The 16,738-nt window shown below is 39.6% G+C and overlaps 1 protein-coding gene and 1 pseudogene across 1 annotated transcript; one reads left to right on the top strand and one right to left on the bottom strand.

Moving 5' to 3' along the window:
* On the top strand, window positions 240-7,665 carry LOC109838430 (annotated as a pseudogene).
* Window positions 9,809-16,732, bottom strand: LOC109837081 (uncharacterized protein At4g22758). The gene is made up of 3 exons (XM_020405165.1): window positions 16,580-16,732; window positions 15,711-15,906; window positions 9,809-10,242 (listed from the first exon to the last, which is right to left on the bottom strand). Exons 1-3 carry the CDS (start codon window positions 16,658-16,660, stop codon window positions 9,974-9,976), a joined length of 546 nt encoding a protein of 181 aa, XP_020260754.1. The 5' UTR covers window positions 16,661-16,732; the 3' UTR covers window positions 9,809-9,973.

Below are 16,738 nucleotides of genomic sequence, written 5' to 3' on the forward strand. Positions count from 1 at the left end.
GTTGAAAGATGATGCGGACTGGTTGACCTTAGGTATAAAGGAGGGTCAAAAGTTGATGATGATGAGTACTACAAATGATAAGAAGAAGCCGCAATCTTCTCGTCTCCACCAAAAGCCAAAACTCAAGAAACAACCATGGCCAATCTCAAGCAAGAGAAAGCCAAAGCTCAAAAATCCACTATGGCCAATCTCAAGCAAGAAGAAGAAGATTTTTTAGAAGACGAAGTTGTACGTTTTGAATGGATCGCCGAAGGCTCAGGTTTTCAGCGGTGCCTCCTGAGGGGATCTCGAGGGCCGAGCTCGAGGAAAAGGTTGGTGGTCTTGTGGCGTACGCTAATGCTAGCTCAAATCCTCCTATTGAATCACCTCAGGTTCCTGCCAGGAAGAAGGGTTTTGTGATGAATATGCAACCTTCAGAAGCCAAGGCAGGATTTGATATTCGCATTCCTCCTACAGAAGATCCTGATCTCCTAAAGAAAAGAATTGATGAGGAATGGGCACCAGCTACAAGGAATTTGACATACCAGTTGATACAGCAAGGATCAATAACAGATATTACAGGATGTCCTCTAATAACCACAACAAATGACTCTAACTCATGGTGGTCTACTTTCAAAGAAGCTGTCATAGCTTATGGTGGAAAACTTCAAAAGCCTAAAATTTTAAGATCAACAACAGATTCTCGGTTCATGAGATAGTTGGACATACCAACTCTTAGCTTTTCAAATATTAAGGTATTAGCCATTGGTGAAATATGGACATTTACTGTCAAAGCTTTTAGCTCACCGCTCCCAGACCACTCCATTATTGTCAATTATGATGGCTTTGCTGAAGATGTTAAGGTTGGTGATGACCTTCTCGTGGATGGAGGAATGGCTAATCTTACTTTCTGGAGAGATGGTAGTCTAGTTCGAGAACGCAATGCCATGCTTCCTACAATATCTCCTAGCACTGGTTGGACATAGACTTTGGGATTGCTGAAGGTGTGGATTGTCGCGTGCCGTGCGGAAGCGTGCTCGACAACCAAACGAGTCGGTGAGCGATGGGAGAAGAAAACCAAAACCAAACACGAGTGCAATTCACAAAATAACGACCAAAATCACACACAAACACAGGAATTTACATGGTTTGGCAATTACCTACGTCCACAGGGAGAGGATGAGGAGATTTCACTATATGGAGGAGAAATACAACGGGTTACAATTCACAAAATCACTCAAATATAACCCTAACCAAAGCTCTCAACTCCCTCACAATATCTCCCTCTCAAAGTGCTCAAAACAATGCTAATTCTTTCCTTTTCTCTCCTTAAGAAACCCTAAAAAACGTGGTCTTATTTATAATAAAACACAATCCCAAATAGATTAGGATTCTAAAAACGAGTCTGCCACACCAGGGTGTGGCGCAGACCATACCCATGGTAGACAAAACAGATTCTGCCACATCAGGGTGTGGCGCAGACCACACCCATAGCAGATAGGGCAGATTCTGCTACACCCATGGCAGACACCACACCAGGGTGTGGTGGAGTCTGTTTTGGGTTATTTTTCACGTTTTTCATAATTTCTTCGTCGTTTTCACAATTCTCCACCTCGGCGAAGTGTTCCTAATACTGAGCCGACACCAACATGAGTACCAATGTGTCGTCTCTCCAAACTCGACTAGACCAATATGGTTGCCTACGTACCCCCCTCTCCCAAGGGATCAAACCGCCCGTAGTTCATCCAAATGGCCGTCAACGGCCTCAACAATCACGAATGTGCAACAAGTTTCGACAATGATCAAACTTGTTACTCGAAACCACCTTAGTGAGCATATCCGCCGGATTATCCTTCGTGTGGACTTTCACAATCTCCACATCGCCATCTTCAAGAACATCCCGAACGAAGTGATAACGAACGTCAATGTGCTTCATCTTCGCATGAAAAACCTGATTCTTCGCCAAATAGATAGCACTCATGCTATCACAATGAATGGTAACAGACCGCTACGATATACCAAGTTCCTCCAAAAGTCCTCGAAGTCAAATAGCCTCCTTCACAGCCTCCGTAACCGCCATACATTCTGCCTCCATCGTAGATAAAGCTACCGTAGACTGTAAGGTGCATCTCCAACACACCGGCGTACGGGTCAAAGTAAACACATATCCCGTAGTAGACTAACGCTTATCCAAATCTCCGGCATAATCTGAATCAACATAGCCAATGCATAGCTGCCCACCTATAGTGTCCTGCTCATAAACCAAACCAACATTGAACGTACCTCGAATATACCTCAAAATCCATCTCACGGCGTCCCAATGATCCACTTCTAGATCGTGCATGTATCTCGAAACCATGCTCACCGCCTGTGACAAATCTGGCCTCGTACATACCATCGCATTGACAAATCTGGCCTCGTACATACCATCGCATACATCAAGCTCCCAACCGCACTCGCATATGGAGTCTTCAACATCAACTCTCGATCTTCAACTGACTTTGGTGAAAGACCAGCTGAAAGCTTCAAATGGGCTCCCAATGGTACACTAACTGGCTTCGTATCCATACTAACATGAAATCGTTGTAGTATCTTCTTCAAATAAGCCACCTGTGTCAAACAAATTCTGTCATTCTTCTTGTCTCTACCAATCTCCATTCCCAAAATGCGTTTGGCCTCACCCAAGTCTTTCATCTCAAACTCATTTGAAAGCTGAACTTTTAACTCATCTATAGCCGACTTGGAAGTTGAGGCAACCAACATGTCATCGACATAAAGTAACAAATAGATGTACGTACCTCCTCTCAACTTGTGAAAATACACGCAAGGATCAAACTGGCTCCGAGTGTATGAATGACCAAGCATAAAACCATCAAATCGCTTATACCACTGACGAGGAGACTGCTTCAAACCGTATAGCGATTTCTTTAACATGCAAACTAACTTATCTTTCCCTGCAGCTCGGAATCTCAATGGCCGAGTCATATATATTTTTTCATCAAGATCACCATGAAGAAATGTTGTATTCACATCCAACTGACCTAACTCTAATCCATACTGTGCCACCAAAGCTAGCAGAATCCGAATCGAAGAATGCTTCACCACCGGAGGGAAAACCTCATTATAGTCAATACCTTCCTCCTGTGCATAGCCCTTCGCAACCAACCTAGCTTTGAACCTCAATGGAGTGCCCTTAATGCCCTTCTTCTTCGTGTATACCCACTTGCACCTAATCTCCTTCCGCCCCTTTGGAAGCTCAACAAGCTCCCATGTATCGTTCTTATGAAGAGACTCCATCTCCTCCTGCATAGCCCCCTGCCACGAATCAGCCTCCGAACTCTGCTCGGCCTCTCTGAATGTAGTAGGCACTAACTCATCGATACTCTCCACCGGAAGTGCATACGCTGAAAGTAGTAGGTATCATCTCATCGATACTCTCCACCGGAAGTGCATATGCAACTGTGTCGGCATACCGTGCTGGTACCCGTATGTCTCTCCTCTGTCTCCGAACCGCAATAGAATCCTGAACCTGAGCCGTCGGTCCATGATCATGCACATCAGTATGCGTATCCCCCGTGTCATCATCGTGCTCGTCTGGCGTTACCTCAGTCGGTACTCTAATAGATACTGTATCATCTGGATAATGTGGAGCTGCATCGATCTCCACCACCTGCGATATCTCCTTCGTCGGGTCGCTCTCCACCTGATGAGAGCTGGGAAGCTTCAAGATAGAAGCCTCATCGAATGTGACGTCCCTACTCAGCACAATCTTCTTATCAACTGGATCCCAAAGCTTGTATCCCTTGACACCACGCTTGAATCCTACAAATATGGCCTTCCTAGCTCGAGGTTCTAATTTATCAGTTCTAACATGATAATATGCAGGGCAACCAAATACCTTAAGCTGGTCATAGTCATGTGCTGTCTCTCCCGACCACATCTCCATAGGGGTCTTTCTCTCAATCGCAGATGAATGCAGCCTATTAATGAGGTGACTCGCATATGAAAGTGCCTCAGCCTAAAAGATCTTCTCCAAACCACTATGCGCTAATAAACATCGAATCTTCTCCAGCAAAGACCGATTTAACCTCTCTGCCACCCCATTCTGCTGCGGTGTATGACTAACTGTGAAGTGTCTCTCTATGCCCTCGTCTCGACATAGTTGCTGAAAGGGGTCTGAAGTATACTCGCCGCCGTTGTCGGATTGCAACGTCTTGATCTTTCTCCCAGTCTACAGTTCCAATCTCTTCTTCCATTCCACAAACAAATCTAGGACTTCACTCTTCTTCGTCATGGTGTACATCCAACAACGCCTAGAATAGTTATCTACAAAAGTGACGAACCAATGTCTACCACCAAGTGATGCAGTCTTGGTGGGACCCCAAACATCTGTGTGCACGTAGTCTAGGATGCCCCTCATCTGATGAATGGCAGTCCCGAACTTCACCTTCGTCTTCTTGCCAAGAACACAGTGATCACAGAACTCAATTTTTCCACTCTTGGCTCCCTTAATAGCCCCTGCTTGTACAATGTCTGCAGTGACTTTTCTCCTGTGTGCCCTAACCTGTAATGCCAAAGCCTACTCATGTCCGCCTCTGAAGTAGCCGAAGCAACCTGGCCAATCTCGGTGCTCCCCTTCAGATAGTATAAATTTTAACTGCGGACTCCCTTCATCACCACCAAAGATCCCGTAGTAACCTTCGCTACAGCGTTCTCAAATGTCACCTTGAATCCTTTAGCCTCCAAAACTCCAACTGAGATAAGATTTTTCTTTAGTTGAGGAACGAATCTCACCTCCTTAAACTCACAGACTACTCCATCGTGCATCCGAATCCTCACAGTACCTATCCCACAAATGCCACAGGATTGATCATTTCCCATGACAACAACACCCTCATCGAGTCTCTCAAACGATGAAAACCAATCTCTCCTAGGAGTCACATGATAAGTAGCGCCAGAATCAAGCATCCAATCCGATGCATCCAAATGGTTCACCTCCGGAGTAATCAAAAGAGAAAAGCTCGAATCATCGGAATCACCGTCTTTCACAACATTCACCTTATTGGCCTTCGGGCCCTTATTCTTGCTATTCTCCTTTTCTTTGACCTTTGGCAGTCTCTCTTCCAATATCCCTGCTCCTTGCAGAATGCACATTGGTTCTTTCCAAGCTGGTGACGACCTCTTGACTTTGACCTTCCTCGATTACCATATTTCGGATATGAGCTTCTATCTCTCGTCGACAAGGTCTCTCCTGAAGTACTAGCGTGAGAAGTCTCATTATCCTTCCTCCTCAAATCATAATTGGTCAATACGTTAGTCACTTCACTATAGCTGATAGAAGATCTCCCGTTCAACAAAGTGAGCACGAAGGTATCATACTCCTCATTCGGTAAGGAGACCAACAAAATAATCGCCTTGTATTCATCCGATATCTTCTCATCAACATTCGCCAAGTCCGACAACAATTTAGTGTAGTTGTTCACATGAGGCGCTAGCGAGGTACCTCTGGACATCTGAAATCTGAAATCTGAAGAGTCTTCGCAGCAAGTGCAACATGTTCTCAACACTCTTTGTGAGATACTTATTGTTGAGAATTTCCCACATCTTCATTGCAGACGTCACCCCAATCACATCATATTTCAGTTCCTATTCCAAACAGGACCTGATCACCCCACAAGCATTCCTATTCATCTTCTCCCATACCGCCTCTTCATATTTAGGTGGCCTCACATCGATCATGATGGTCTCCTCCAAATTTTGAGCATTGAGCGCATCATGTACGTCGCTCATCCATAAACCAAAATTGATTTTGCCGTCATATTTTACTACACTAATCTTAGTGTTCTAAAAACCCACTTGAACTGTACCCGTCATCTTGCTGCTTTCACCAACTTCTTCACTCATAATCATAAACTCCAAATTGCAAAGAAAGATTTAAACTTTATAGAATTTAGAAGTTACCCAACTGAACCCTAGATTGGATTCCAAATAGAACTCTTAACCACACGAGGAAAGCGAGATCTCAATGGTAACTTCAAACCCTAACTCCACCAAAACCTAGAACTCCAAGAACCAAGCTTCCAACTAAATCTTCCTCCATCTAATCCAAAACCCTAGTTCTGAAATCTGAGCTTTGATACCACTTGTCGCGCGCCGTGCGGAAGCGTGCTCGACAACCAAACGAGTCGGTGAGCGATGAGAGAAGAAAACCAAAACCAAACACGAGTGCAATTCACAAAATAACGACCAAAATCACAACCAAACACGAGTGCAATTCACAAAATAACGACCAAAATCACACACAAACACAGAAATTTACGTGGTTCGGCAATTGCCTACATCCACGGGGAGAGGATGGGGAGATTTCACTATATGGAGGAGAAATACAACGGGTTACAACTCACAAAATCACTCAAATATAACCCTAACCAAAGCTCTCAACTCTCTCATAATATCTCCCTCTCAAAGTGCTCAAAACAATGCTAATTCTCTCATTTTCTCTCCTTAAGAAATCCTAAAAAATATGGTCCTATTTATAATAAAACACAATCCCAAATAGATTAGGATTCTAAAAACGAATCTGCCACACCAGGGTGTGACGCAGACCACACCCATGACAGACAAGACAGATTCTGCCATACCAGGGTGTAGCGCAGACCACACCCATGACAGACAGGGCAGATTCTGCCACACCCATGGCAGACACCACACCAGGGTGTGGTAGAGTCTGTTTTGGGTTATTTTTCACGTTTTTCACAATTTCTTCGCCGTTTTCACATGGACTTCATTGCAGTTTCATTTGTCAAGTCTGTAGAAATCACCAATCATCTCAAATGTTACATAGCTACTGGATGTCGGGACAGTGACATTTCAGTGATCGCAAAAATCGAGAGTATTGATTCCTTGAAGAACTTAGAAGAAATCATTCGGGCTTCAGATGGAGCCATGATAGCACGAGGAGACTTGGGCGCTCAAGTTCCATCAGAATAGGTTCCTTCAGCTCAACACAGGGTTGTTAAAATGTGTAGGCAGCTGAGTAAGCCAGTCATTGTTGCTTCTCAACTCCTGGATTCTATGATTAAGTATCCTACACCTACACGAGCTGAAGTTGCCGATGTTTCTGAAGCTGTAAGGCAAAGGGCTGATGCATTGATACTTTCTGGTGAGTCTGTCATAGGGCAATACCCAGAAACAGTTTTAACTGTTTTAAGAAGTGTGAGCCTAAGGATTGAACGATGGTGGAGAGAAGAGAAGCGTCGTGAAGCTATGAAGCTCCCGAATGTGGCATCATCTTTCACGAATAAAATCTCAGAAGAGATTTGCAATTCAACTGCAAAAATGGCGAACAATTTGGGGGTGGATGCTCTCTTTGTTTACACAAAGAATGGTCATATGGTTTCTCTTCTTTCTCGTTGTCGCCCAGACTGCCCAATCTTTGCCTTGACAAGGTCAACATCAGTGAGGAGACGCCTAAATCTTCAATGGGGCCTCAATTTCTTCCGTCTCAGCTGCTCTGATTGCTATAGAAGGTTTCCTACAATGGACCTTGAGACAAGGTCCAATTTAAGGGGAGAGAATTGTCAGGAGCAGGAACTGAAGATGGCGCAGGAGCTGAAGAAGCGGAATCTGTTAACTGAGCAGAGGGCCTTGGAAGCTGAGAACCTGGAGCTGAAGCTGAAGACTTGAAGCTATGGACTGATATACAAGGAATGACTGATACACACAGTAATTGGGAAGCAGGAGGGCAAATATGCAAAGTGGAGGAATAAATGTGCAAAGACTGTTAAATAAGGGTCCTTTGTGATAAGTGTTCGGTTCCAGCTCAACTGCTTAAACTGTTTTCTGTTGGTGCACATGCACAGTCTTGTAACTCAGAGTTTTGTATAAATAACGAAGTGTAAAAATCAAAAGAAACTCATGAATGAATGAATGAAATAGGATTCTGTTCTTCTCAAACTCAAGTCTCTGTTCACCTTCTCCCTCAATTCTCTCTCAACTATCTCAATTTTCTCTTCTTGAAGTGTTTCAGGTTCAATCATGGCCGAATTGAAGCTAGGGGAATCAACAGAGGAACCTCACATAATAATAGATTATAGTGATACGTAGAAACTGGAACCTTAATTTCTAGAATTTTTTTGAAAAGCCCTTACCACAAAGGAAACGCAACGTCAGTCGGTACTCATATTTTTCTTTTTTCCCACCCAAAAAAGAAAAAGAAAGAAACAATATGACAAAGGAGCCAACAACTTTTTCTTTCCCCAATTAAACGTGAAATGATAATTTTGCGTTACTTGTATATGGGAGAAAGTATTGTTTGGTAAAATAACTGCTTAAATTTGAATAGACGCCCAGTTAATTAACCTTGTTCAATGGTAAAGGTGAGTCTTAAGTAACTAAGGGAAGTTAGTCTTTTTTTTTTCCTTTGTGCTTCAGCATGCTTTGTATTTTTGGGATGTTCTGTTAAACTCTTATTAATAGAACGATGGGATCATGTGTTCAACGACCGTCTTTAAAAAAGGAAAAAATGTAACTAACTAATGGAAGTCACATGTAAATACTTAATCCACACTATAATTCCTTAAAAATATCTACACAAACTTTTCTTTAATAACAAAAATTCGGTGCACTTTTAGAGCGTCATTATTGAAGAAAAGCAAGAAATATCTTAGGTAATAAGTCCATTCAGTTTATCATCGAGCTAAATCTTAGCTTACATCAAGCTAAACTTTACTTTTTCAGTTGAAAGTGCCGGCTTTGAAAAGGATAGCCTTGGATTCTTTTATATTTAGTTGACAACTTGGCTTATCCAAAAAATCTTCACAAATTTTTTGGATAAAAACTATGTACTGGGGATTTATTTAGAAAAAGATGAAAGAAAGAGGGTGGAAGCTGTTGTGGGGACTCGGAAGAAACCAAGCAGAAGAGATTATTTGTATCCTGTCCTCATGTGATGAGAGCTAGCAAAGATAATAGCAAGTGGAGCTAAATGTATAGCTCCTTAATCAAGTGGCTAATTAAGGGACTTGCACCCAAAGACTGATTAGCAAACAATAATTGTATCTTCGAGAAAAATGTTTGGGTTATTTGCACGCGCAACTCTATCTCACCTCAGTTCTATATTATTAGTACATGCATCTCCCCCTTTTGTTACAACATGTTTCATTATTAAGTTTTAACTTTTAGTCCAACCAAAAAAGGGAAGTAAGTTTTAGATAGACTCCCTCAATAGTCATGGTTTGGCATTATTTAAGGTCGAAAGTAATACGGTTGTTTGACATCAAAAGTAAATATTTAGATGTATAATATGCGAATTTATGGTTCATGACATCTCAGCTATGGTGCATAATTTAACGCTATAGACATTACAAATATATGAAGGTCATAGTGATCGTCGTGACATTGCATCAATTCATTTCCTATCATTTATTGCTTTTGAATAACCTAAGATTCTCTCCTATATTTCCCCCCTCTGTATATCAATAAATTTGGAACAAGTTTTTCGAGTGAATTTTTTTGGAGCAAGTTACCTTCCTGTTTTCACCTTCCAATAAGTTTAGGATGCATGTTTTGATTTCTGAAAGTGAGTAGATGTATAATAACATTGCTAAATTTTCTTTTCTGATTCTTATTTCATTTTCCACAAATCCGAACTTTGGTTGCCCATGAGGTGGGAGCAAAGATATATAAAATAAGGCACGAGTTTAGTTTTCATTGTTTTAATAATTGCTACAACTGAATACCAAATAGACAAGACCAATTTCTCTCGAATCATTTCTCTTTCGCGGTCATTGAGAGACCACAAATCTAAGCACACTAAGCACATTACCTCTCAAGAGCAAACGTCATTTTCTTTCTTTATCTAAACTTTCACATATACAATACACTTGTCACATAATTAGACAGCCAATATTACAGTTGACATCTCTATGAACAAAAGATCTAATATGTATCTTAGAGATATATAGATCAGAACTATTCACAGTTTTTCTTATGGTTACATACAAGTTATGCAGAGAACGACCCTCCAAAGCTTTTTTGTTCTCCGCTTCATCTTGCTTAATCTTTTAGCTATAAAAGAGAAGAAAAGTTGAGCAGGAGGAGGAGGAACAACCTGAAGCGTGCAATGATCTGGAAGCTCGATTTCGCTGCCTCTCATCGAGTCTCTTCCGTCGCTTGGAGAGTCGAAACTTTGGCCGTCGAAACTCTTGCGAAGATAGAAACTCCTGCTCCCTACTTCTCCAATTTTGTTACTCTTGTTCAAACCTGACAGCAAAAATCTACTTTTACTAAGTTAAAATGATCATGTCGTGTACTAAAGGGTAAGTTGTAGACTCACCTTCTATAATATGTGGGCATAGAGAGAGATAAATATAAAGCTTTTGGGAGAAAATAATTATATCCATCATTACATTGACGTGTTCATAAACAAGAGTAAGAGGAGTGGGTCTAGTATCTCAAGCAATGTGCAATTAAAATAAAAGAATACAAAAGAACCTAACTATAATATTTAACAGAGAGAATTACATGACAAAGAGTTAAAAAGTTTGGCTTAAATTTAGATCAAAAACTAAATTAATCTATCTATAAATTAAAAGCAAAACAGTAATTTATCGTCACATTTGAATCTCATTCTAAAAGAGAAATGGTGTTCTTTGGATTTTAAGTGTGTAAGTAATAGCTAACAACATGGCACGCATTTGCCGTGAGTAGAGACAACTAAACTACAAATTAATTCTAAACTACTCTTGTACTTGTTAAATATAGTTGTATTAGGATATCTGTTTTTTTTTTTTTTAGTCCCACATCGATTAGGATTCTAGAACATCTCCTCTTACTCTAAGCAGTTTAATACAATGAATAAAACAAGTATTTTTCCCTTAAAAATCTGTTTTTTCTCAAAAGTCTCTTCTCTTCCCTAAAGCTCTATTCTTATTATGGTATCAGAGTCATCCAATCAATCCTTTTCTCCTAGTTTGCTCTGCATTTAATATGATATCAAAGTCATCATCTTGATCCCAGAGAAACCTTTTTGTTCTTCCTCCAGATCGAGCTACCGAGGGGGTTTTGCTGAAAACTCTGTGCTTCCCCTCGGCGACCTTGACACTTGATTCAATCTTGACGCACTGCCTCATCACTTACAATCTCTCATCGTTCTCTGCTCACTACAAAATCCTTGCCCTAACCTTTACCGAACGCCACTGTTCATTCGAGGTGCTATTCACCCGCAGACTATTGTCCTATTCGACTTACTATTAATCTTGAACCTCGCTGCTTCGACACCAACTTTGATAGCAACATCTTCTTGGCCACCATCGCTGCCAAGGATAACCCTCATTGTCGTTGTCGATAAGCTTCGACTAGGTTGGACCCCTTGGTCATCATCGTTCTTGCGGCTTCAACCCTCGTCCAAACCCTACCGCTACAAACTCTTGCCTCATGAAACCCTAGCAGTTCCTCCACTACAAACCTTTGCCTACCAACAACATCACTGCTCCGGTTGGTGTAATTGCACAAACTATTCATCACGCGCACACAAGGTGTTCGACGAATTACCTTAGTGAGATTTTTCGCTCCTTGGCTATCCTCTGGCCAAGCTCTCTCTAGCCAAGCGCTTTTCACTCACAAATGCTTGCAAGATCCAGTCATCGTGGCTCATCTCGCAACCGCAAGTCCGCCTCTCGCGATCACCATGCGTGACCGTCAATCACTGCTGCAACACCATACCTCACCCATTGAAAGATCAAGTCACCACGCCTACTCCCCCGACTGCAGGTTCACACTCTCGCAACCATCATACATGACTATCAATCATCACTGCAATAACATGATCTCCCTTCCTGCAATCCAGCCACCGATGTGCTCCAATTCAACCACTTCCCACCAAGCGATGCCAACAACCATCAATGCAAAAATTTTCTTAACTTATCCAAACTCAATTGTTCTTTACCAACCGTGAGTTTGACGTGGGGTATTAGATATATTAGTATTAGGATATATGCTTTCCTTTATTTTGGTCCCACATCGATTAGGATTCTAGAAAATCTCCTCTTACTCTTGTATTTAAGCAGTCCAGTACAATGAATAAAACAAGTCCTTTTTTGCTCAAAAGTTTCTTTTCTCAAAAGTCTCTTCTCTTCCCTAAAGCTCTATTCTTAACAGTACTAAACGAAACAAAATTAGATTCTTGACGACTCATAAATCTTCGTAGCAATTCTCAAAATGGAACCCATAGTTATGTTTCTTGCACTACAAAACTAATTTAGAGCATGTAGTCCAGTTAGCACTATCAATTTTTGGTTAACTAGGGATGCTTTCCAATTGAAGCAAACTATTTTAATATATTTTATATGTACTTTTCTTAGTGTCATAACTTTATTTATTTATTTATTTTGAGAGAATAGGAGGGGAAATATAATCCCAGCCTTTGTTGCATAAAAGAACGGTGACTTTATTTATTTAGTGAAACCATTTGTAATTATAATATTTGTGACATATAGACATTAAATTAGTACTAAAGTCCACTAATAGACATTGTTATTTGGCCAAAAAACTAGAAATAATTTAAAAGTGACCATAAATACTTATTAGGTAATATCTGCAAAAGATATTTCAGTTTAAGTTATTCAATTTCAGTAAATATAACATTTTCCTAATTGCGCTAGTCCAATTAGTTGCTCTTAGGCATAGAACAAGTACAATATGGGTAAGCGCATCAGCATGAAGTTCTAACTTTTCTACTTCCGAACAAAAAATGGAAGCATGAGCTTGCATCAAGAAATTTCTTACCAATAATTATATTGCCAGACTCAAGTGCTCTCCACAAACTAAAAAAATTCAACTACTTTGTTATGCGCCTTAGACTTTGTTTTACACATCATGACATCACATATTGGTACTATCTCTCTCTCTAGAAACAATATTAGTGGAGTCCACACTCATCTAATCAGAGTGCAACCTTAGTCAAAATAGCTGCGACGTGTCATCATGTGATTTGTTAGACGGTTGAGCACTAGGGGTGCTAGTATCCGAGGAAATATCCGTAAACGTATCCGTTAGGATACGGATATGGTTGCTCAACTTTATAACTGATAGGATATAGTAACAAATATGGTTTTGTAGTGAAATATCTGTATCCTATCTGAAATACCCGAATACATATTGGTCATGCTCTTATGATAGTTTTAATTCTTAGATTATGGATTTGTGGTTAATTTTGATGATCAAAATGTGTAATCCTAGCTTTTTCGCTATAATGAACATATTAACGAACTTTTTTGTATCACATGAACTATATTTTTCTCAACTATCTAGTTTTCTCATATCCGTTTTGTATCCGCATGCATATCCATTTATATATCCGCATCTATATCTGTAACCATATCCGATTTTGGCGCATACAGATATGAATTTTCCTTACCAAGTTATAGTTGTATCTGTATCCGTATCCGTATCCGAGATGGGTAAGCGGATATAAATATGGTAAACATCATATCCGAGCCGTATCCGAACCGAATGCACCCCTATTGAGCACGCCGGTATCCAACTCCGACGTCCTTTTCTTTCCCCATATGCGCCCTTGTTGCATGATATTTATTTCGCCCTCTCGCAACCATCACATGACTATCAATCACCATTGCAATAACATGAGATCGCTGCCTGCAATTCTCGCCACCGATGTGCTCCAATTCAACCGCCTCTCGCCAAGCCATGCCAACAACCATCTATGCAAAATTTTACTCATCTTATCCAAATTCACTGTTCTCTACTAACCGTGAGTTTGACAGGGGGTGTTAGATATATTATTATTAGGATATCTTCTTTCCTTTATTTTAGTCTCACATCGGTTAGGATTCTAGAACATCTCCACTTACTCTTGTATTTAAGCACTTCAATACAATGAATGAAACAAGACTTTTTTTGCTCAAAAGTCTCCTCTCTTCCCTAAAGCTCAAAAGTCTCTTTTTTTGCTCAAAATTATTAGATTCTTGACGACCCATAAATCTTTATAACAATTCTCAAAAAGGAACCCATAGTTATGTTTCTTTGCAGTACAAAACTAATTTAGAGTATGTAGTCTAGTTAGCACTATCAAATTTGGGTTAACTAGGGATGCTTTCCAATTAAATAAAACTATTTTAGTATACTTTTATAAGTACTTTTCTTAATGTCATAACTTTATTTATTTATTTATTTATTTTGAGAGAATAGGAGGGGAAATATATTCCCAGCCTTTGCTGCGTAAAAGAAAAGGTGACTTTATTTATTTAGTGATACCATTTTGTAACTGTAATATTTGTGAAATATAGTCATTAAATTAGTACTCAAGTCCACTAATAGACATTGTTATTTTTACCAAAAAATGACAAATAATTTAAAAGTGACCATAAATACTTATTAGGTAATATCTGCAACAGATATTTCAGTTTGAAAATTAGCAAAAAGCATTTAAGTTATTCAATTTCAGTAAATATAACATTTTCCTAATCGCGCTAGTCCAATTAGATGCTCTTAGGCATAGAGCAAAGCACAAAATGGGTAAGCCCATCAGCATGAAGTTCTAACTTTTCTACTTCCGAACAAAAAACGTAAGCATGATGAGCTTGCATCAAGAAACCTCTGTCATTTACCAGTAATTATATCGCCAGACTCAAGTTGCTCTCCACAAATTAAAAAAATTCAACTACTTCGTTATGCGCCTTAAGACTTTGTTTTACACATCATGACATCAGTATTGGTACTCTCTCTCTCTCTCCCTCTTAGAAACAATATTAGTGGAGTCCACACTCATCTAATCAGAACGCAACGTTAGTCAAAATAGCCGCTGACGTGTCACCATGTGATTCGTTAGACGGTTGAGCACGCCAGTATCCAATTCCGACGTCCTTTTCTTTCCCCGTACGCGCCCTACTTGTTACATGATATTTATTTCTCCCGCTTACCGACTCTCCCTCGCGTTCATATATTTCTCGTACTTTTTTTAAATCGTACTTACTGACACTAGTTAAATTAAACGATTATGATTTGTTTTAAATTTAACATATATCATATTCTCATATTTTATATTTATTTTAACTTTAGGGGCTGTTTGGTTGTATGTATTTACCATGTAAAAGTATGGAAAGTGTAAAAAAATGGGTCCGAATGTTAATTTTCATCACTTTACATTGTTTGTTTAAATTCTTTTTTACATGAAAAACTTACACCTTTTGATGAGGTGTCACCGAAAGCAAAATCACCAAAATTAGGAATGATTTTGTTGGAAAGCTGACATAATATCATAAATGTGTCCAAAAAAATAATAATAAAATTAAAACCTTGTAGAAAGTGGTGAGTTGGATACCCACTTTCCATTTTGTGTCATAAATACTTTAGTTTACATTATACTATCCAAACAATGTAATACTATTATTTTAGGATTCATAAAGATTCCTAACCAAACAATGTAAACACTCAAATGGAAAGTGGTGAGGTGGATAACCACTTTTTATTTTGTGTTATAAATACTCTAGTTTCTTAAAAGCATCCAAACAGCCCCTTAATGATCCAAACAGCCCCTTAATGATCGTTGGCTTTACTAGTAAGCTGATATCGATGTTATTTTAAAATAGGATGAACATCAATAATAAACTCAACAACCATTATAACTAACATGTACGTATTAAATAGAAAAATATTCTTACGGTTTGCACGGTGGAAAATACGAAATTTTGGAAGAAAAAGAAAGGTCTTACTTTCTAAGCTAAAATGGGAGTGATGGAGTTCGAAACAATCCGCCCTCTCCTGATCCAATTTCGGACTCCTCCCTTCTCTCTTGTATCGATCGACGACAACTCCGATGGTCTCATTGACGGTGGCACCGAGCTTCACCATCGCCCTCACCGGGCCCGGGCTCCCCTCCACTGTGACGCTCACAACCACCTTCGCCTCCTAAATTTAAAAAAACAAACAATTAACTTCAACCTAATAAAAGCTAATGGTAAATTTTATCTATGATTTCAACATTATTGTTCAAGGATTTTTGTCATTCTATGCAACCCCCCGCCCAGATCTTCTATATTTCCAATTCACACCCTCAAAACCGAACAAAAACCTTTCAAAAGTAGCATTTTGTTTGTCTCCTAGTTTTATATTAGGCGGCAGTTCTTCCCCTTTCCAAATAAAATGCAAATATTTATTAACTCGTCGAGTTAATAACATTTGGTAATAATTACGCAAGGAATATTGCAACAAGAGGTGAATTGTTCGAAATGATTTAACAGCTTCGAGGGTGTAATTTATAAATATGAAGATTCGAATGTTTATATACAATTAAAAACAACTTATGTCAACAACAAATTTTTAAAAATAACTTAGGATCTAATTTGAATTATTTATTTACCGCTTTCTTCACCTAAATTTAGTAAAATGTACGAAATAAAGTTGATTAAATTAGGAAATAAATTACAGACAATCTCTCTCATCTATAACTTAAGAAATAACGGTTACCAGCACTCAACTCAAAAAAAAAAAAAATGAAAAACCAACAACAACAACTTATCCTTTGTCAAAAATGTTAACCCAATAATGATAATTTTAAAATAAATTAAAAACAAAGTTTTACCTCCATGAAATTGGGCGGAGGCGGCGACGAGAAGAAGCCACCGTCGGTGAACGTGTGAGGACGGGGGAGGGAAATTTGCATCTTGATTTCAGCGTCATCACTAACCGCACCGAAGACGTCAGGCTCGGAGGCGGAGCGAGAGAGAATCCGTAGAGGCTG

Source organism: Asparagus officinalis, chromosome 4, assembly GCF_001876935.1.
Source record: "Asparagus officinalis chromosome 4, Aspof.V1, whole genome shotgun sequence".
NCBI lineage: Eukaryota > Viridiplantae > Streptophyta > Magnoliopsida > Asparagales > Asparagaceae > Asparagus > Asparagus officinalis.

Excerpts from the sequence above, each read along its gene's own strand:
- LOC109837081 (XM_020405165.1), bottom strand. The coding sequence starts at position 16,660 with ATGCAAATTTCCCTCCCCCGTCCTCACACGTTCACCGACGGTGGCTTC. Across the intron at positions 15,907-16,579 it reads CTCCGCCCAATTTCATGGAG|GAGGCGAAGGTGGTTGTGAG; the intron begins GTAAAACTTTGT and ends TTTTAAATTTAG. Across the intron at positions 10,243-15,710 it reads CTCCCATTTTAGCTTAGAAA|GTTTGAACAAGAGTAACAAA; the intron begins GTAAGACCTTTC and ends TTTTGCTGTCAG.